Below are 22989 nucleotides of genomic sequence, written 5' to 3'. Positions count from 1 at the left end.
TCAACACTTGTCTGGCTTACGCAAGCTTTATTTTTTATTGGAATTTGTAGACAGGACATCTACTCTTTAGTTTGTCACAGGCCCCATCATCCCTATTGCCAGAGACCAGACCCAATTCATAAATCCTCATTACCTGCTTCACCATTTGGCACTTGAGGCTGGGATCTCAGATCTCCTAGGAAGACAAAGTGAACAGATTACCCTATATTTTATCATTTGTAATCACCGTTTCAGATTTAAAATTATTTTATAGTTAACACAAAGCATAGGAAATGAAAGTGAAAAGCTCTAGTAAATGAAAAATGAAAAGCTCTAGTAGGAGTTCCCGTCGTGGCGCAGTGGTTAACAAATCCGATTAGGAACCATGAGGTTGTGGGTTCTATCCCTGCCCTTGCTCAGTGGGTTAATGATCCGGCGTTGCCGTGAGCTGTGGTGTAGGTTGCAAACGTGGCTCGGATCCCGCGTTGTTGTGACTCTGGCATAGGCCGGTGGCTACGGCTCCGATTCGACCCCTAGCCTGGGAACCTCCATATGCCGCGGGAGCGGCCCAAGAAATAGCAAAAAAAAAGACAAAAAAAAAAAAACAAAAACTTACTAAAGAAATTATATTCCATTCCAAAGGCAATAGTTTGCATCTATTAACCAACTACTGCCTTTGGAATATATAAGCAATGAGATCCTGCTGTGTAGCACTGGGAACTATATCTAGTCACTTGTGATGGAACATGATAATGTGAGAAAAAGGAATGTATACATGTATGTGTAGCTGGGTCACCATGCTGTAGAGTAGAAAACTGATAGAACACTGTAAATGAGCTATAATGGAAAAAATAAAAATCATTATAAAATAAACAAAATTAAAAAAAGAAATTATATTCCTACTATTACCTACCAACTTTGAAAAAAGTAAAACAAAAACAGGAATTAATTTCAAATACTTTAAATTAGTTAATGTTTACACCCTATCGCTTGTATTTAATAATGTAAATGTGTGAATATTCTGTTAAATCTGGCTTAGTTCTGACTAATCACAAATACACACAGTTAAAGAGACCAAAAGTAGGTACTCGGCTAAAAAAGGTCCTTGCCTAGATGAAAGATAAATTACTCATAAATGTCACTGTTCTCTGATATATTCTTGCCATCAATATCCCTCCTATCCTTTGGAGCCAGCCTAAATTTCAAATATACTGCAACTTCTGTAACCAAGTTCACTGTGAAAGCAAGAGCTCACCTTCCTCAAAATCCACCTATTGTCTTAATCAGATAACTAACTACTCTTTAACAAAGACTGGTTGGCAAATTTTAGTAAATTTCAATAATGTTCAGTACTAGTATTTGGCACCCAAATTCAGTACATAATGTAAGTTACAATAATGTAGTATATTGGTTATTTATATTGTAAAATATCATTCAACAGTAGGTATTGATGTAGCTGAATTATCTCTTCCAATTTTTTTTTTTTTTTTTTTGTCTTTTTAGGGCCGCACCTGTGGCATATGGAAGTTCCCAGGCTAGGGGTCAAATTGGAGCTGTAGCCACTGGCCTACACCACAGCCACAGCACCGTGGGATCCAAGCCGCATCTGTGACCTACCCCACAGCTCATGGCAACGCTGGATACTTAACCCACTGAGTGAGGCCAGGGATCGAACCTGCGTCCTCATGGGTGCTAGTCAGATTTGTTTCCACTGGGCCACGACGGGAACTCCATATCTCTTCCAGTGTATTATGAACATTCTATTAATTGAGACCATCCCTTCTTTGTATTTTAGTATTTCACAGTACCTGAGCCAGTCTACATGTTATTGATTACCTGTTTCATTTGCAGATTTAATTCCCTGAGATTGAGTCAATTTAGGTTGCGTTTCTGGAACCTGAGGAATGCAGACTATCTTGGGGATATCAAAATAGTCCGGAAGGCTTAGTTCTGTTTTATATAAAACGGACTTCGGCTTCTTCAACTTTGAGATCGTAAAGAACATACAAGTCTGCAAATAAACAGAGAGTAAAACTGGAATGTAATTCTCTTACCCTTTATCTTCAAAACACAAAAGATAGGACTATGTATTTAGAATCCACATTCAGGAAAAAAAAAACTCCCTCAAAAAGATTGTATTTGTTCATTTGGTTAGATATGCTGTTGTTTAACCGGTTGAAGACCATACTAACATGTTTCAAAGACTAAAAGGAGTCATCCTTTATTGAGAGATGTTCAATATCCCCTGTTCTAATCCTCTTAGTGCTGAGGAATTCATTGGCTCAGGAAGAAATCATTGCATGAGTGAATATCACTGAGAAACGACTGCCCTCTGTGAGTTGAGACTTGTGTTCCTTAACCTCTTCCCATCAGGTCTAGATATCATTAGCAGTTAGTCCCCTCTCTTGTGCTAATTCTAATTTGGGGGAAAAACTTTATGTATAATTTGCCCCTCCACAAACCTCCAAACATCCCTTCTAAATAGGTTTGATATGTTTAGTCCATTCAACCATTCATTATATAATGTGACTCACAACTTAGCCCCATGCATTTGCTCCTCTAGATACAATCTTGATACGATCCCATTTTGCCCTTCCTAAAATGGGACACTGAAGATAAACTCAATTCCCTAAGTGGGAACCAAGCAACACAGAGCACAAAGGTAGGCAATCATTTATCTTTACTGGATCCTTTACTGCAAAACATGTAGTACCACCTAGTGGTTAGACCAAGCCTTCTCGGAGCCAGATGGTCCGTATTTGTACCCGAACTCTAAGTAAGCTTGGCCAGGTTGTTAACAAAAGGAACAAGCCTCCACTAGCAAAATATAGGCAATAATAACACACACTGCCTATCCCTGGTGTACTTAGAGTATAAACAAATGCTAGGCCCTTAAAGCATATTTTAAGTACTCAATAAATACTGGCTATTATCATCATCACTGTTGTTGTCTTTGTCATCATTATCATCAAGATTGTAATCACGGCATCATTCCTCAGCAAAAATAAGCTTTAGTTCCTCTGGCAATTATCTCATTCAATGGGTTCATTATCCATAAAATCCACGGGGATTTTTTTTTCCTCACCAAGCCATTTTCCACCTACTTTATTTTGGCACTGAACATCATGTAAACACAGAAATGTAAACTAATTCATTTACAATGGTTTTGATTTGGTTTGATTTTTCTTTTTTTTGTCTTTTTGCTATTTCTTGGGCCGCTCCCGCGGCATATGGAGGTTCCCAGGCTAGGGGTTGAATCGGAGCTGTAGCCACCGGCCTACACCAGAGCCACAGCAACACGGGATGCAAGCCGCGTCTGAAACCAACACCACAGCTCACGGCAACGCCGGATCGTCAACCCACTGAGCAAGGTCAGGGACCGAACCCGCAACCTCATGGTTCCTAGTCAGATTCGTTAACCACTGCGCCACAACTGGAACTCCTGGTTTGATTTTTCTAGTCATTATGAACAAATTATCTATTCATATCAGCAACTAGTTCTTCATCCATATATGTATCATCCGCCTTTTCTATCTGCAAATCATTCAAAATAATATGGACTGACACAGACTCTCTTTCTTGATCAAACTCTACTCAGGCTCCTCCAAGCCCTCTTCTCAACCAGGCCTCAACTTTAGCCTATAAAATATGCAGATTCTCAACACAAATGATCTTGTTCACCCCTCTCCCCTGTACACATAAACAAAGAGACTTGAACAATCATTAGCAGTTTCTAACAGCTCAAGGCCCTAGAATGACTTCAGTCTGCCAGAAAGTGACTACCTGGGAAAGTTCCAGGCTGCCAGGAGAATTTATTGTTCGCTCCAGCAAACATCTGGAGACAGGCAGGAAGGCTCCTGAACCTTTCTAGAGCAGCTACTTCTGAAAGCTTGCAATTAAAAATCATTTCTCTCCCCCTTTGAGATGTAAATCTACCACCCAGAACTGTCTCCAGCGGCCTCAGAGCCCTCTCTTTGAACACAAAACTACAAGGAGATTAGGCTCCCAGCCAGGTGGTACTCAGTTTCTGACAGAAGGTAAGTACATCACTACCTACCTCCTATCAGAAAGATTCCAGAAGTCTGTTTCTATTTATAAGTGTCAATTAACAAGTCCAGATCACTCAGACCAACTCCCCCTCCTTCTGGTAAATTTTTACTTCCCTGACACCGCTCAGGCCTCAGCTCATTCTCTCTCTGAACTCTCTCATTTTCTCTTTAAAACTCTCAGTTACTTGTGCACAAATTGAAAATGGGTTCAGCTCATGCTGGATCCTCCCCCTTATCAATAGTTACTGAATAAAATCTATCCTTGCTTGTGTGGCCTTGCTTATCACTGACAGCATCCACAGGTACCTACTTGTGCTCCAGAGTGCACTTAAATTATACCAAACTTTTTTTTTTTTTTTTTTTTTGCTTTTTAGGGCCACATCTGTGGCATAGGGTTGTTCCCAGGCTAGGGGTCTAATTGAAGCTACAGCTGCTGGCCTATGCCACAGCCACAGCAACGCAGGACCCAAGCGGCATCTGTGACCTACACCACAGCTCACGGCAACCCTGGGTCCTTAACCCACTGAGCGAGGCCAGGGATCGAACTCGCAACCTCATGGTTCCTAGTTGGATTTGTTTCCGCTGCACCACGACAGGACCTCCATAAAAACCTTTTCTTCACTCTTCTGAATCCTCAACAAGGGGATCTTTTAGATTTCCTTCTTTTAAAAAGTCAAATTTCAAAATTTTAATAAATTTCCTCACCATTTATCCCAGAGTACAAAGCATGGCTTTTAAAACTTAAATTTGAGGAAGTTAATAGAAAACAAAAGGACACTCCCCTGCAAGCTCTGAATCTTTCTTCCTTAGTTTATTAATGGCCAGGAGAATGTGAATTCAATACATGAGTGCTAAGTGGTGAAGTGCCAGAAATGAATGTTCCTGACAGAAGATCTTCTCTTTCACAATATATAGATACATCATAAAGCTGTCATCTTGCAAACATCTCGGCAATTCAAATTACACATGGCTATATAATGAAAAATTAGTCAGATATGTCACTTTTCTTTGGTAAAAAGTGATTTTATTTATTCAGTTAGATTTAATTCTAAACAGATTTATTTCAAGAATGATTTTAGATTATATTCAATATATAGTTATTTTATGCTAGAACAGAAAATTCAGACTTCCATTAATTCTATTATATAATTCCTTGGTAGAAAACTAAGAAATGAATATATAATCTGGAGGTTATGCAGGGCAAGGAAAAGAGTAAAGGACTGGAAGGTAAAAAACACCCAGGCCCATTTCTAATCTGACACAAATCAGTGGTGCTACCTTGGGTTACTACCTTACTATTTTAGGGTCTTGGTTTATAGGTTTGTAAGAGTAACACGTTGTACTATATGTCTCTGAGTGTCCAGCCTTATTTGTTTTCCAGCTTTAAAATACAATAATGTCTCTACCCTGATCTGGGCTGTAATCTCTGCCTTGTCAGTGAGAGCAACTTAAGTCTTTTTATGCCTCAGTCATTCCTTTTTTCATTGTTTCCTTTCTATGGTCAAATCTGGGCCAGGGGGTGAACTGGAGCTGCAGCTGCGACCTATGCCACAGCCACAGCCACAGCCACACTGGATCCCAGCCAAATTTGCAATTTATGTCACAGCTTGTGGCAGCACCAGATCTTTACCCCACTGAGCAAGGTGAGGAATAGAATCCGCATCCTCACAGAGATATCAGGTCCTTAACCGACTAAATCACAATGGGAACTCCAATCATTCTATATTTTGTATTACAAATGTAATCTTGTATTCTCCACATTTCTCCATGGGGTCACTGAAATAATTTGAAGAGTATACATAAAAGCATTTGGGGAAAAGAGGTGTCAAATACTATGCTAGCAAAAAGTACTTTTAAAATCAATCTTGTTTACTGTCCTGCTGCAAAAATTATTAGCATTACTGTATTTCAAGAGTGCAGTGATAAGTGCACTTGAAAAGAAACCTCTATGACTACGTACGTATCAGCAGAATAAGATGTGCTATATGTTCTGATTTGATGTTGCTGATTTTATTAAACTGGCACACTCAATCCTTCTCTAGCTATTTTCCGCTTTTAGAAAGTTTTTGCTGCAACAACAACAACAACAAAAAAATGAATGATATTTACAGAATTCAAAGAAAATAGAAATCTTCAGGTGAGAAAAAAACTTTTAAATTTAGAGACTTTTTAAAACATTTAAATTTCAAGCAAGCCAAGATGTGATCATAAAAAATAATAATAATTATCTCTGCCAACAAATTTGGAAAAATGGAAACATATAGATACTAATCCTGCAAATCAGGGAAGGAAATAAAGATAAGTAAAGAGCAAGATGACCTTGCCTGTGAAAAACTATGATATGAGGCAACCTGGATTGACAGCAGTCTAAACAACAGAAAACTACAGGTTTCAAGTACCACTTGAGTGGTGAGGCACATGTTCACTTCAACAACGGCACGACTTATCAGACACAAGACACTGAGGAATAGACAAAGAACACATGACAAAAGTTTTGAGATTTCTAGAAATACACAACCTGATGTGAGAAATAGGTAAATATAAAAATAAATCATACACAAAACATAATTTGCCAAATGCAGTATGAAACCCAAAGGGTACTAGATGCTAGGGGAAAAGCTAGAAGAAGAGGGAGAAGGAAACTATATCCATTCATAAATAAATGAAAGGGGATCCACGGACAAAATCCATCTCCCTCAAGTATTTTTTCCTTTAAATAAAATGTTTTTTGATAAGAAGTAAGAATGAAGACAATAAATTTAAAGGCAAAGAGAGAAGTTCCCATTGTGGCTCAGAGGGTTAAGAACCCAACTAGGATCCATGAGGCCGCGGGTTCAATCCCTGGCCTTGTTCAGCTGGTACAGGATCCAGTGTTACGGTAAGCTGTGGTGTAGGCTGGCATGGCAGCTATAGCTCTGATTAGACCCCTATGCTGTAGGTGTGGCCCTAAAAAGAGAAAATTAAAATAATTTTTAAAATTTAAAAATAAAATAAAGGCAAAGAGAGAGTGTGCTAGAATAGGCTTCAAGGTTGAAAAAGCCATCTATTGAACATTTTTACTGTAACAGTGCACTGAAAGTTGAACGTAGATCTTCCAAAAAGCACTGCTCTGTAGCAGAAGTAAGCATTTTGGTATAAGCTGAAGAGTGCCACTGGCTTCTTAGATACACAGCGTGGACCAGTCAGTCCAGAGAGCATCAGACCCTTGGGCCTTGATATTTTTGACCTAATCAGAACCTAAAAATCCAAGTCATCTATAAAATATCATCATTAATTGTCAGAAATCGGTGCTTAGACTACACTGATTCCAGCATTCTGACAAATACGAAATCATCTCTGCAAGACTGTTGGAGACCACTGAACTGCTGAACTCTGCAAAAGGCAAACTTAGCACACGTGCAAAAGCACAAGTGAAGGAATGCTGACGCAGAGTTCTAAGGTACAGGGTCTCCTTCGAAGACAAGGGAGTTATGCATTAACCATGAGCAGCTGCACTATGCCCTAGAGGTATGCACCTGTAACTAGTTGCTAGTAGTTGTTCACTAAGAAATGGCTTTGTCATTGCCTGTACCTGATTTTGCTCATTAACCTACGTCACCTTTCCTAATAAAAGTTTTTGTGTGTTTTATTTATTTTTCCTAGGGCTGCACCCAGGGCATATGGAGGTTCCCAGGCCAGGGGTCTAATCGGAGCTGTAGCCACCAGCCTACACCAGAGCCACAGCAACGTGGGATCTGAGCCGTGTCTGCAACCTCCACCACAGCTCACGGCAACGCCGGATCCTTAACCCACTGAGCAAGGCCAGGAATCGAACCTGCAACCTCATGGTTCCTAGTCGGGTTCGTTAACCACTGAGTCACAACAGGAACTCCCACCACTTTCTAACTATAAGGGTCTTGTGTGTTTTGTTATACCACGCTGTTCCTCTTTCAGGATCTCCTGCTGCCCTGCAGCACTGGACATGGCACAAGGCCAAGGGTTTTGTTCGAACATATGTAAATTAAAACTAACAGTAAACAAGCAGGATTTTTTAAATTACTATTTATTTCCTCAGTGAACAAAGATTTAGTGACTACGTCGAGCAGAGTACACAATTTTCTAGGCACTGGTGATATGAGAGTTAACTAAACAAATACCTTCTCAACCAATTCCCTTGATGGAGGTAAAGAATAAACACATAAATATACTACTCTCAGATGGGAAATGCTAACTTATAGAGAAAACCAAAAGAAATTTAGAGTTTGGAGAGTAGCTGGTAAAAGTACGGCATTTTTTAAAACATTTAAGTTTGGAAAGCAGAACCTCATGGGTAGCACTGCAGCAGACCTGCAGTACCTGAGGGACACAGCCTCTCACATCCAGGGAAAAGCCACAGGGAGCAGGCCTTCCTCGGATGCTTGAAGAACAGCAAGGAGGCCCATGCACGGGGAGGGACCGAAGTGAATGGGCTCCAGCAGAGACGCTGAAGGCGGGGAAGGGGATGGGCCTGCCCGCAAAGGTCGTGAGGACCATCGTAAGGATCTTGGTTTTCACTCTGACATGAGCTGGACAGGCCAGAGGAGCAAGGTGCTCAAGGTCACATTTTAGAAGAATCGCTCTGGTGGCTCTGTGGAGACTTAACTGCACCTTATTTCAATGACAAGATGAGTTCAAGCTGCAATAATAGAGTCTACAGTAATATTAATAATAACAATGACAACATCTACATCTAGAGAGTACTTTTCATACACCAGGTACTAGGCTAAGCATTTTACATAATTCTCTCACTTGGGTTTCATTAACGGCCATTATCTCCTTATTACAAATGTAAAAACCAAAGTGTGAGGAGTTGTAAGTTACCAGCTCACACTCACACAGCTGGACAGTGTTAAGAGTCTGGATTCTCAGCCAGGTAATCTGACCCCGGAAACGATCCTCTCTGGATGCACAACAGGACATCCTGGGCAACTTCCAGAACATGTCCTCACCCACCCCCTTCCAGAGACTGGTACTGAATTGTCCTGGAGTGGGGCCTGGGCCCTGGTATTAGTTCCTCAAGGCATTCAAATGTGCAGCCAGAACTGAGAACTACCGTGAAATAACAACTATACTGTAATGCCTGAAAGTACCTAGTAGAACATTTTGTTTCAGATTTATTATTTAATGAGGTAAAAAAGAAGTTCCCCTTGTGGTGCAGTGGAAAGGAATCTGATGAGTGACCATGAGGTTGTGGGTTCTATCCCTGGCCTCGCTCAGTGGGTTGAGGATCTGGTGTTGCTGTGAGCTGTGGTGTAGGTCGCAGACTTTGCTTGGATCCCGCATGGCTGTGGCTGCGGCTGTGTCGTAGGCTGGCAGCTGTAACTCCAATTGGACCCCTAGCCTGGGAACTTCCATATGCCACGAGTGTGGCCCTAAAAAGGCAAAGAAAAAAAAGAAAAAAAAAAGAAAAAAAAAAAAGCCACAGTGCTGTCATTGTGGGAAAAATCAACTTTCATCATGTTTTTATATAAACACATTGCTATGATTAAGTAGTAACAGCACTGTATATGTTTAAAGAGAGATTAGTTTCAGTGCATCAACTGTCCTCATTCCCACCTCGACTTTAGTCAGCCCCAGGAGGGCGATGGCCACGCGGATACTACTGCTCTCCAGAGTGCCTGTGATCAACCTCCTCTCATACTCGATCTTCGACATCTGTTGCTGTGCTGCAAAAACCAAGGCCCTTTCCTTGGCTTCATTAGTCAGTGGCAATTTAAGGTCCACATCCAGGGATTGATGGAGCTTACATTTCAAATACAGAACTGGATCTTCATTATTAAGCACTAGGGGAAGCAAAAACATTCGTGACTGCAATGATCATGTATACCCTTGACATTGTGATCCTATAGGATGGGCATGGAAGGTCTGAAATCAAACACTGAAGTCACGGCCTTTATTAACCAGAGTAAAATTAAACAGGTAACACATTTCTAGTAGCCCTAGTTCAGTAATCAAAGAGTAAGCCTTCAGGAATTACAGATATTTCACTGGTATTCTCTACAAAGAGTGCCAGTCAAATGGTTCTTTCACAGAAACATCATCAACATGATAGAGGATTCCATGTCTACTGTGCTCCTCTCAGTGAGGTGAAGATAGGAGGAGCAGAAATAAATGTAAAGAAAGACCATCTGTTAAGGACTGGCAACAACTGCCATATTCTTTCACTACCAACCTTACATTGTAAACTACAATGTTGGGTGGAAGTACCGGTTATATTATAATATATAGAATTTGAGAACGTAGTTATTTCAAAAATTACCTGGAAAATGTAAAATTTTGCCGACTAAATACTTTAAAGGCCAAATTTCAATATTTATCTGAAGTTGAAAATATAAAGTTTGTTTTTTTTTTTTTGTCTTTTTAGGGCTTCACCCATGGCATATGGAAGTTCCCAGGCTAAGGGTTGAATCAGAGCTGCAGCTGCCAGCCTACACCACAGGCACAGCAATGGGGGATCCGAGCCACATCTGTATACCACAGCTCATGGCAATGCCGGATCCTTAACCCAGTGAGCAAGGCCAGGGATAACATCCACGTCCTAATGGATACCCATCGGGTTCATTACCACTGAGCCACAATGGAACTCAGAAAATACAAAGAATTAAAACAGAATCACCACAGATATTTCCTTAAATATTAAAATGGTGCTTTAGTGCATGGATGCCAACATTATAAAGTTAAAAGGGAGCCTTTGAAAATGTAATTATATATTGGAAAAATCTGCTGTGAGGACACTTTGGTGACTATATGAGGAATGGTCCCATCCTTCAACATTAAAAGTGAAAAGAAATGCATGTATACTCCACCTCGCTTTGCAGAAGTGTCATAGTCAAGCAGAGTTGAAGAATCCATTGTAAAGAATCTGGAAGGCAAAGGGATTGCTCCTCTTCCTTCCAAAACATATATTAATTCTCCAATCTAAAACACAACCACACAATAATATTAAACTCTTATAGCTCAGAAAAAAAAAATAGGATAAGTCTTTCACCCAAGAGAGAAGTCTATGTACTATAAAAACATCCAAGTATTGCCCATTACTGAATATGCCCTAAATGGGTGGAGAGAAGTAAGGCTTAAATACATCTCTACCATGCTATGAGGGAAACTTTGCATGTGACCAAGAACAGAAATGGATTTTGAAGGTCCCAGGATGGCACTGAAAGCAGTTAATTTTTATAGCTACAAATATGCTTGGAAGACTGCTAGCCTCAATGAAAGAAAGAAGAAATCAAGCAAAAATGAGAAAAAATTTTCCTTTGTTCTGTAATTTATTGTTGGAGGAGAGTGACATCGTTTTTGCAGGGTGTCTAAGTCCCCAAGAGTCTATATGTTAAAGTGAGGGTTTCCAGAGTTCCCCCGGGGTTCAGCAAAAATGAATCTGACTAGTATACATGAGGACGCAGGTTCAATCCCTGGCCTTGATCAGTGGGTTAAGGATCCAGTGTTGCTGTGAGCTGTGGTGTAGGTCGCAGACATGGCTTGGGTCTGGCGTTGCCATGGCTGTGGCACAGGCCAGTAGCCACAGCTCCAATTTGACCCCTAACCTGGGAACCACCATATGCTGGGGATGCAGCCCTAAAAAGACAAAAAATAAAATAAAAGTAAAATAAAATAAAGTGAGGGTTTTCAAAATGTGCAAGGTTTGAGGATCTTTGAGAAAAAAGCAATTTGGGAGTTCCTTGGTGGATCAGCAGATTAAGGATCCGGCATTGTCACTGCAGTGGCTGAGGTTACTACTGTAGTGTAGAGTGGGTTCAATCCCTGGCTCTGGGACTTCTGCATGCCAGGGGCACAAACGAACAAACAAAAAACCCGAATAAAAGTAATAAGAGTAATTTGGCAAGAAATACAAAAGACTAAAGAGCATGAAAATAAAAGTCGTAACAATATAAGGACAGCAACATGATATAGGGAAAGATCAATAGAGGTGGACAAGCCTTGTTTAATTCTGGCACTGGAAAGTTTCTGGCCTCAGACAAGTTCACTGAATCTCGGACCTCAAGCTTCTTACTCTATAAAATGGATGAACGACACTTTTAAGAACCTAGAGATTAAATGAAAAAGGAGAGGGAGAAAGTCTCAAGACATGCGTCATATCATCACAATGGATAAACATCTTGATTCCTAAGAACAGGAGAACAGGCCACCCAAAAATATGACTGTAGGATTTCAGGACGTGGCACTCCAAAATATGCTGCTTTGGTATATTGATTCTTTTGAGCTATAGGTACCTGAAAAACAGCAAACACAGGGAGAGGCTTTCTCTGAGCTGTTCTTAATCTGTCTAAAGACAGATGCTTCAAAAGAAGCTCAATTATCATAAATCCCCTCCCTGAGAGTTTCATCAACCAGAGAAGACTGACCTTTGTTGTAAGAGACTAGAAGTTGACACCACATGCAAACGCTGTAACAAACTAGCATATCTCTTATTTACTCTTCTAAGAGCCCATTCTTCTTTCTAAAAATCATTTACTCTCCTCTAAGTGGTCCCAACACCGCCACGCCCATGCCCGTTCCCTATAAAGATGATTTTTAAGCTGGAATTCCAATCCACCTCAAGGAGTTACTCCTTTTACCTTGCTTATCTTCCATGTATACATGAGATATATATGTTAATACACTTCTGTTTTGCTCTTAATCTGTCTCTTATTACAAGGGTCTTAGTCAAGAAGATCAAGACATGTTTGCAACCTACCCCACAGCTCACGGCAACGCCAGATCCTTAACCCAAGGAAAAATTTTTCCTCTCATACATTTCAAACAAAGAAACTTGAAATGATAAAAAAGAAAAACATACAATCATGAGATAATCAGGGAAACCTAAAGAATGCCCTAGAATCTTGATGTTATTAAGGAAAAAAATTACAATATTTTTAGTAGTAATAGTATAATGCTTATATAAAAAAAAAAAGTCTTTCTGTTTTAGAGACACTTCCTGAATTATTTGTGGATAAAATGATGTGATGATTGGGATTTGCTTCATGATAATTATGAAACTTTTTTGGCCATGCACTGTCAAAACTGAGCAAAGGGTACAGGTGGTGATTTACTGCAATTTTATTTCTACAATCCTGTGTATTTTATATTTTCCATAATAAAGTCTTTTTACTGAAATTCTCAGGGAGAGTATTTATGGTAACTGAGTTCCTTTTGAAGGATCTATTTTTAGACAGATAAAAAGTCTTTTTACTGATTTACAAACTTACATGTTTCATGTGTACAACATAGTGATTCACAACTTTAAAGGCTATACTCCACTTTTGTTATGATAAAACGTAGGCTTTATTCCCTGTGCTGTGCAATATATCCTTGTAGCTTATTTATTTTATACATAGTAGTCTGCTCCTCTTAATCCCCTACTCCTAACTTGCTCTTCCCCTCTTCGCTCGCCACTCTGGCAACCACCAGTTTGCTCTCTATATGTGTGAGTTTGTTTCATTCTTGTTATAGTCACTATTTTGTTTTATGTTTTAGACTCCACATATAAGGATCCAATGTTGTCACTGCTGGGGCTCTTACAGCTATGGCTTAGGTTTGATCACTGGTTTGGCAACTTTTGCATGCAGAGGGTGCAGCCAAAAAAAAAGAAAAAAGGGAGTAGAATGCAGTATGACAGTAAAGAATCAGTGAGGACCTGAGCACTACATAATGGTAACATGTACCAATTTCTGTCATTTCACTTGTTATCTAATATATATACACAATATTTTGGTGTGTTTTTATTATGACCAATTTACTTTTATATTACGTATGTATATGTTGCTTACTCAAATACATCTTTGGAATAGTCTCTAACCTTTGTCTGGTACTTACCAGGCACTTAAGAGATACATTTAAATGGAGTGAGCGGAAGATTTCCAAACTTTCAGGTTTATATAAATCACCTGAGGATCTTGTGAAACTAAAGGTCTGATTCAAAAGATCTAGGGTGGGGCCGAGACTTGAGAGGATCAATGGAAACAAGGACTGAACAATTTAAGTTTAAGCCACACAATGGAGAATGATGTAATGAGAATAGCATGACAGGCCACTAACCACTAGGAAAGCAAAAAGAAATCTAATTTCAAGCTGAGATTGTAACTTGTTTTAGGTATCCCACAGTCTGAAAACAATATCAAGTATATTCTGTTTTGCTTTGTTTTGTTTTGTTTTTGCTTTTTAGGGCCACACCCATGGCATATGGAAGTTCCCAGGCTAGGGGTCCAACTGGAGCTGTAACTGCCGGCCTACACCACAGCCACAGCAATGCGGGATCGAGACGTGTTTGCAACCTACCCCACAGCTCATGGCAACTCTGGATCCTTAACCCACTGAGTGAGGCCAGGGATCAAACCCGCATCTTCATGGATACTAGTCGGGTTTGTCACTGCTGAGCCACAACAGGAACTCCTCAAATGTATTTTTGAGAGACTAGTCCAAAGATACCTTTGAGCAAGCAATATACACATAAATGATATAAAAGTAAGCTGATCACATAATAAAAATATACCCAAATACTGTAAGTATCTTAGGTAATAGGCGAAATGGCAAAAACTGAAAATTAATCTAGTAACAATGTAAGAATGAATAATTTCTGATCATGAGGACCAGAGGAAATTTATTTACAGCTTTATTATCCCTCCCCAATTTAGATTTGTTGATAATAAAATTAATTTCATCATCTACTTTCATGTGATAATGTTCTGTACAATTTTATTAATTATGAGGAAAAAAGATATATGGAAAACTCTGAATGTTTTCAATTATTTAACATTTAAATCCATGTATGCCTGATAATAAATTTATAAATTTTCATATGTACTTTTTACTAAGCAGACATGTACATTACAGAAATAAATACAAGCTAGTAATCTGAAATGCTTTCTCTGTGTGTGTTTTACTACATACAAATGAGACCAATACTAATGATGCAAAATTTCCAATGATAATTGAAGTAGAGTAAAAATGCATCAGTTCAACAGAGACTCAAAAAAATGATAAATATTTTACTTTTATTTAAGTTTTCTCATGTTTATTTTACTGAAAAATTAGCTGTCTTACCCAAAATATAGTCAAAGGAGGAGATTTTCACATTTCATAGGTATGGGAGAGTTATTCTGGTTTATATATGACTGTGCTCAAACTTTATGCTGACTAAAATAGCCTGTCTTATGGACTGTAGAACATGAATTTTACATCTGCCATAACCATTAAAAAATACATTTAAAAATCAAAATGGAGTTACTGTGGTTCATGCATTCAAAATGGAGGTGGTGCCCATTGTGGATGTGGTTGTGGATACATTCCTGCATCACTCAGAACTTGAATTTTCCGGACTTTATCAGACCCAAGGACACCACCAGGCATTCTCAAAACAGTATCTGCTGGCCACTGCCAGCTGCACCCTTGTGGTCTCAAGGCCTCCCCTTGTAAATATGCAACCATTTCAGACCTCAACCAATCCTTGCTTAGCAAGTACCCTTACCTCTTGCCAGGTCCAATTAAAATTCATAACAAACAACTTACATAACTGTTTGATTTTTGCCTATAAATGCCTCCCCCATTTTGTGGTCTGGGGGAACACAATTCAAGTGCTTCTTGAATCTGTGTCCCAGAAAAAAGTCTTCAGTTTGGCTCAAATAAAACTTTTTTCTATTCTTATTATAGACTGTTTACTGATGATTTGTGTCAATATAGTCTTCATAAGAAATTATACTTATTCAGCAGAGAGTTATATTAATTACATTTTTAAAACTGTGTGCCTGGGAGTTCCCGTCGTGGCGCAGTGGTTAACGAATCCAACTAGGAACCATGAGGTTGCGGGTTCGGTCCCTGCCCTTGCTCAGTGGGTTAATGATCCAGCGTTGCCGTGAGCTGTGGTGTACGTTGCAGATATGGCTTGGATCTTGCGTTGCTGTGGCTCTGGCGTAGGCCGGTGGCTACGGCTCCGATTCGACTCCTAGCCTGGGAACCTCCATATGTCACTGGAGCAGCCCAAGAAATGGCAAAAAGACAAAAAAAAAAAATGTGTGCCTGAATGATACCAAATCTATAGCTTATCTACTTCATGGAAATGAATACTAACTCATGGGGTTTAATAATAAAGGAGCAAACTGTTGTTTGCTAGAATATTTTCCTTAAATATAAATTATAAACAGCTTCCTAGTCATTGTTTAGACAATTGAAATATCAGTAACAAAGATTCCATTCAATTCCATTTAACTCCACTTCTTACACAGATAATATATTATCATTTCTCAAAAAATTTTGTCTAAACTTATTCACGTTCAAAGCTCTTTTTTTTAATTAAAAAAGAAACTTAGTATAATGTCTGTTACAGCAAATTACTGAATAAAGTCATTTGTAGTATCACTTAGTTATTTCCCTCCAGTTTTCTTGAAATAAAATCAGACCAGGAAAGGAATACAAGTGCAACAAAGAACTCTTTTAAAGGCCGGAAGCTCTTTACATTCCAAAGCTAGAGGCAGTGAAAAGGGAAATAATTTGACATCTAACAGACACTTGTCAATCAATGGGAGCTATTCTAATAGTCACCTATTAAATTCCCTTTCTGCTCTTAATCTTCTATTTTCCAGTTTGCATGTTTACTTGGGTTATATATTAAATTTCCCAGAAAGATGCCTATGCCCACTGTTGACTGTAAGAAATATTCACAAAAGATATTTTGTTCTTCCGTGTATCTAATTAAATGTAGTTCTCAAACAACACAGTTCATACAACTTTACAAGACCACTTGTTAATGACTCAGAAAGAGAGAACACAAAAACTGAATTGGCAGGGAAGTTTTAATCCCAGCGCTGCTACTAATTAGCTGGGTAACCTTGGCCAAGTCATGGATGCTCTCTAGACACAAATAACCTCAATCTTTTTTTTTTTCTTTTTTAAAACATTTCTAGATAGAAAATCGAATCTCCAGTGTTCTTTCATAGGTCTTAAATTCTACTTCCTCTCTTACATTGGACCCAGATCTTGCTAGGGTTTATAATTTGTTTATTTGAATTGACTGAACAGTATTATGTTATTTTGATGGCTAAAAAGGCAAGTGATACCTAAGCTAAAATTCTAAAATGTTAAATTCCATACATTAGAAAGTGATCATTAATCATCGTAGTGACTATTTGACTTTGCAACATGAAACTGACCAGTAAGAATAACTGATGTTCTTTAAAATATTATTTTTCATAAAATGATTGAGCTAGGAGATTCTGTAAAAGTGAGAAGGCCTATAAAAAGATTTATATGCCTGCATCAAAAAGTTCAAGTTGTTTAATACAATCTTAATTGCATGCTTGAGAGATTATTCCACAGACATTTGGAGAAGGCAACATATATTTAAATGGCATAAAATGTGAACTGACTGTTTAATAAAAACACATGGTATACTATAGGAAAATATCTCTCAAATAAATAAGCTGGGCCTAGACTCTAGAAGCTACTCTGCGAAGCGAACTTGATAATCACTCCACTATGGAAACGGGACTCTAGAGGCTATGGTGGCAGTGAAATTAGTAATCTCTCTTCATCTTTATCACCATATTTTTCAGAAGTTTCTATTTGAATCTTTTGCCACCAATTTGCTCTGCATGTAAATGAAGGTTTGTTTTCCCTTCAATTGTCAACATCACTCCAACTGTCATTAAGATTGATCTTTATATCAATATTCATCCTCACAGTTCACTCATTTCCTTATTTCCCCCAAATCCGACATCATCACTTCTTTCTTCACTGTGTCTCACACCCTTCTCTCTGTCTGCCTGCTACTAAGTGAAAAACAGAGGGCAGTACAAAATGGAGGTGTGCGGGGTAGTGGAGTAGATGGCAGGAATCTCCTAAGCAGTCTCTCAGTGTCCTGTTTCTGCCTCCAACTCTTAATCTACTTTTTGTTTTGGCTCCAGAGACACTTTCTAAAACAAAATTAAATCAGATCATGCTTATGCTCAGTATCTTCCACTGGGTTCTTACTTTTAATAATAATAAATAATAATAATAAAAATAATAATGTTATTCACCTTAAAATCCACTGCCCTCCTCGTTATCAGTCTGACTTATCCATCCAACTCATTTCATGTATTTGATTCTCAGAATTGGCAATTTAGGCACTCATGAAATTTCATGCTTAGCTGTTTTACCTCACATTCTTAGAATCTTCTCCTGAGCACACGTCTTCTCTGCCCAAACTCTGTTTACTGGCAAATTTCTACACATCCTTCTTAACCAAGCTCATCTATTAATCAATTATCTCTGCCTCTGCTACGCATTCTCCTCTATTCTAGAAATGGTCACAATCTGTCTGACTGTGTCACACAGAAATGAGTGGACATGTCCTAGGACACTGTGCACACAAGGAAAGAGAATGTCTTGTGAGGGGCATCCTGTTGAGGGCAAGGTTGTTCTAGCATAAGGATGCATCCATTGAATGCATTTTTCTAATTCTTATGAACGTGCCATATGTTCAGCATTTTTTGTCCATCTGGAGGGCATGCGTACTTCAAATTAATACAAACTTTCCGTGCGAGCTGAGCCAGCTTTATGCAAGTTTGTCTTCTCCAATGGAATGTGATTCCCTTGAGTTCAGTGTCCCTGCCTCTCTCATAAGGATGACCCTGGTAATGCCGAGTGATTTTCTCCTTGGGAACCCAGGACTGCACAGGGCAGATGTTCACACGGGCACCACCATGAAGACAGAGTCCAGGGTTGTATCAATAAACAGCTTTGCGCTGTGCAGTGTCTGTGTGCTCTGTGTGGGGATCTGTTAACCCATCCTCCCAGAAAGTGCATTTCCTCAGGGACTGGGTCATGATTCTGCTCCAGGTTCCTCCATTTAATCTGTCCCTGTCCACACATGAGCAGAAATCTCTTTGGATTTCTGGCATTTGAGAGCATGAATTTTTAGGGCTTCTGTCAGTTTTCCCCTAATCTAAGAATTTCTATGAACACTGATGGAAGTTTTGTGAAACTTTCAAACTGCTACTACATAAATCATTCATTTTTATTTGAAAGTTCAAAAGGAACTGGGGAAGTGAAACAAATGGCTTACCTTCCGTAGCCATTTTAGTGAAAATGTTTGTTTTACACATGGAAAGCTATCAAACTGGGACCTAATTACTTTACAGTTTTCAACAGGTGGTTCTTAATGGCAAGGCAGTTATCACACTTTTAATAAGAACAGGAGCTAACTAGGTGGACTTGGATGTTTGATTATCTATTTAAGCGTGTAATTGCATTTTTCAATATAATTAGCAATAAAATTGAATGTGTAAATTAATAGATGTGTTTCCCCACTTAAGTAATTGTAATTCAGTGCAATACTTTAGACTGGGTATTATTTCTCAATTGATAGAAATATAATTTCATGATTATTGTTTTAATATTTTTTCTGACAAGAACAAAATATATATAATCAAAAGAAAGGTTTTAGTGGACGGAGATGACAAGTGTAATTATATTCTGATTAATTTAGATAAAATTTATAGAAGTATATATTAATATTTGAATAGTCTAACTGAAAGAATAAAATCTACCTCCTTACCATACTATTGAGAATTAACCTTAGCATTTTTCTAGGGCTACATTATAAAGTGATATAAAAAAAAGGACTGTGAAACATTTTATCAAATTACTGGTTTGATAAAATAACTACAGTTTTTTTTTTTTTTTTACAAATTTTCATATAGAGGAATTCAGCTAAAACCTAAACTCTTTCAAGAGAAATGAAAAACAAGGTTCGATATTACGATAAAGTAGCATTTTTCACCTGAAATGGTAATTCTCAGTGTAAAACTATTCCTTACATATTTAATAGGCTATACTATTTTTCATGTGTAAAGGATCCTACAGATAAGTCAATATAATACCTCTTTCCAATTCCTTTTTTTTTTTTTTCTTTTTAGGACCGCACTTGCAGCATGTGGAGGTTCCCAGGCTAGGGGTCTAATTGGAACTGCAGCTGCCAGCCTACACCACGGCCACAGCAACACCAGATCTGAGTCACGCCTGCAACCTACACCACAGCTCACGGCAATGCCAGATCCTTACCCCACTGACCGAGACCAGAGATCGATCCCACATCCTCATGGATCCTAGTTGTGTTCGTTACCGCTGAGCCACGATGAGAACTCCCAATCACCATTATTTCATTGTTATGCATTCTATATAGTGCATAATTGATACATAACACACATTTGGGGCAATCTCCCATGGGTCATAAGTTCCCTCAGGTCAAGACATGGCAGTGTCTTTTTCAAAGAGAAGAATACCGTAAAACTTTTCCTCTAAATCCTCTCTTCTTTCTTTCTCTCTCTCTCTGTCTCTCTCTCTCTGCCCCCACCTCCTCTCCCCTCCCTCCTCTTCTGTTTTCACCTTCGCTGGCTTTAGAGAAGTAAGATGCATGGATCCAGAGCTAGAAAATTAATTCAGCCAACAACTTGAGAAAGCTTAGAAGCAGCCACTTCTTCAGCTTAACCTCCGAGGAGAACCAGCACTGGCCAATCAGTGAATTGAAGACTTGCTAGACCTAAACCAGAGGGCCCACCTAGACCTGTGATCCATAGAAAACGTGACATGATAAATACATATTGTTTTAAGAGCAGCAGTATTTGGTAACTTGTTATATGACCATAGATGACGATATAGATAAGGTACTGGCAGGTTAGGAATGCCTCCATTCTGCTCCCATGGGACTTCCTTATCCAGCCATTATAAAATTTGCAGACAGGTAGTATAAATTTTGCTTATTCTTGAGGATAAGCTCTTTGTTTATCAACTAGAGGGCTGAAATTGTTAGCTATATTCCCAGAGTCTTTAGCTGCTGTCAAATGACCTATACTGGTTATTCCATTACAGTGGCAGCCCTTGATGAAAGCACACATGTAATTCCGTCCTCACCTTTTTGTTGCTGAGGATGATGACACAGTAGCGTGTGTGCATGCCAAAGGGGAGAAAGAAGAGCTCCAGATCTGAAGTCCCTTTCGCTCCCAGGTGAAGAGTATGCTTAGAGCAGAAGAACTCTTTGATGAAATTGGACTTAATTGCTGCCAAAACATGAAGGAGGGCTTGTTTACACATCATTTCATAAGTGCTGCTCAAATGAAGCAGCTGTTTCAATTAGTGATTAGAGTATGGGGATGAATTTTAAAAAATGTTCAAAGCATTAGCACACAAAATTAAAAGATATATATATTTGTTAATGAAAGTATGGGTGACCCCAGCCCAAGCTTGAAATAATCAAAATGTGTGTAATTATGACCCTCTATTAAAGATTCCTTAATAAACAAAGGGAACTTCAATAGTGTTTAAAATTAGCCTGGATACACACATAAATGTAAGTAGCAAAGAGGTCATTCCACAATCTTTGGCGTTTTTGGTGGACTATGTAATGATCCAAATTACAGGGTGCAAAAGACACTCTAAACGGGAAATAAAAATCTGTATATGTACACAGGGAAACACAGATACATATTTATACACATATAAATCTTTTAGGTTTTTGCTGTATTTTGAAACATGTCCACCAATTCTTCAACACTGCCTTGAAATGGGGTGATATGGTGGGCCAGGCTTAGTGACATGATCCTAATGAACAGCACGTGAGAATGCAGCACAATCAAGCACTGTGACTTATGACACTAGAGCAGAAAATATGATAGAAGTTCTTCCTAATCATCTCTCTTTCCTGGTTCACTAGCTTTTAGAACACAGGTGGTATCCTGTGAAGATGTTTAGGCCCCACATAAGTGTCCAGGCCAAGAGCCCCACCCTGAATCTGCCTGCAACTTCATGAGAGACCCTGAGCGAGACCCACCTAGATGAGGCTGGTCACGCCCAAAGTGTGAGAGAGAATAATATAATGCATTTCCAGGGTTTAATGCCACTACATTTGGGCATGGTTTGCTCTGTAGCTAGAGATAACCAGAACATCCCCACATTCATTTCCCTATCCGCATTCTATCCACACTTCTCAAATCTATTGTTATTTCACAAAACAAAGCATATCTGTGTACTCCTTAAAACTTTAAACATGGTGAGAGGTATCACTTAAACAGGTTGAACCAGTTCAAAATAAGCCAAAAGAAACATAAAAGTCATTTATCAAAATACATTCATTGGCGGGTGAGGAAACTAGGACTCAGCAGCGAAAGGCAAGATGCAGACAGAGTTTTCCAAAGAGTCATGAACAGAAAAGGCTGAGGACCAACACCTCAGCCTCTCATCTGGCCAGGATTCCCCAGGGCATGCCATTCTGTCTATGCTTGTCACCACTATCGGTTGAATACTTCATTTCATATTATGCCCTCGACATGCAAACAAAGGCTTTTATTTGAGGCACTCACAGGTTTTTAAGGCATAGGGGGCCTGGAAACAGCCTTCAGCAATATCACGTTCACCGCTACTTCCAGCATCACTGTTATAAGTAAAAACAAAAATATCAACGCAAAACTCAAAAACAATACACTATCTTAATTCAATCTTATAGACCCTGAAAAATTATGGCTACCTACAATATGATGTGCAAAGACCACAGATGTATTTCACAGATCATTTTTACATTTATATTGTTTTAGAAATTTTAAAATCAGAAAAATGCAAAAAGGAAATCATCATCCATATTTTCATCATTGCTTTTTTAAAAAATTTGGTAAAAACAATTCCTTTTTACTTTCTAATACTGCAGGGAAGCAAACATTTGATAATATCAGTAAAAACCCAAATCCTGAGACTCCAAAGTAGGTGATCTAGAAGTAGGACTACAAAGGTAGTCGCTCTAAAAATAGTTTTAGAACTTGATTTCTTGAAAAAAATTCTCCTCTATAAGCTTCTTGTTTCCATACTAGCTTCTTTCTCATAAACGTAGAAAGAGACTTAGGTGGCTATTTAGTTTCTTGTTGCATTTCTGAAAATTAATTAGCAGATCACAGCCTGAAGCAAATGCTTCCTTTGAAAGGTT

The 22989-nt window shown here is 38.8% G+C and overlaps 1 protein-coding gene across 1 annotated transcript in view; it reads right to left on the bottom strand.

The window, feature by feature from the left end:
* The window catches only part of CFAP47 (cilia and flagella associated protein 47), a 452401-nt gene that overhangs the window by 189433 nt on the left and 239979 nt on the right, over nucleotides 1–22989 (bottom strand). The window contains 6 exon segments of the mRNA XM_021080094.1: nucleotides 134–175; nucleotides 1816–1990; nucleotides 9603–9829; nucleotides 10853–10964; nucleotides 20931–21076; nucleotides 22376–22446. Of these exon segments, the coding sequence (XP_020935753.1) occupies nucleotides 134–175; nucleotides 1816–1990; nucleotides 9603–9829; nucleotides 10853–10964; nucleotides 20931–21076; nucleotides 22376–22446 (773 nt within the window).

This window comes from Sus scrofa, chromosome X (genome assembly GCF_000003025.6).
Source record: "Sus scrofa isolate TJ Tabasco breed Duroc chromosome X, Sscrofa11.1, whole genome shotgun sequence".
In the NCBI taxonomy this organism is placed as follows: Eukaryota; Metazoa; Chordata; class Mammalia; order Artiodactyla; family Suidae; genus Sus; species Sus scrofa.
Note: the sequence above shows the minus strand (reverse complement) of the source record. Positions and strands in the feature narration are given on the sequence as shown.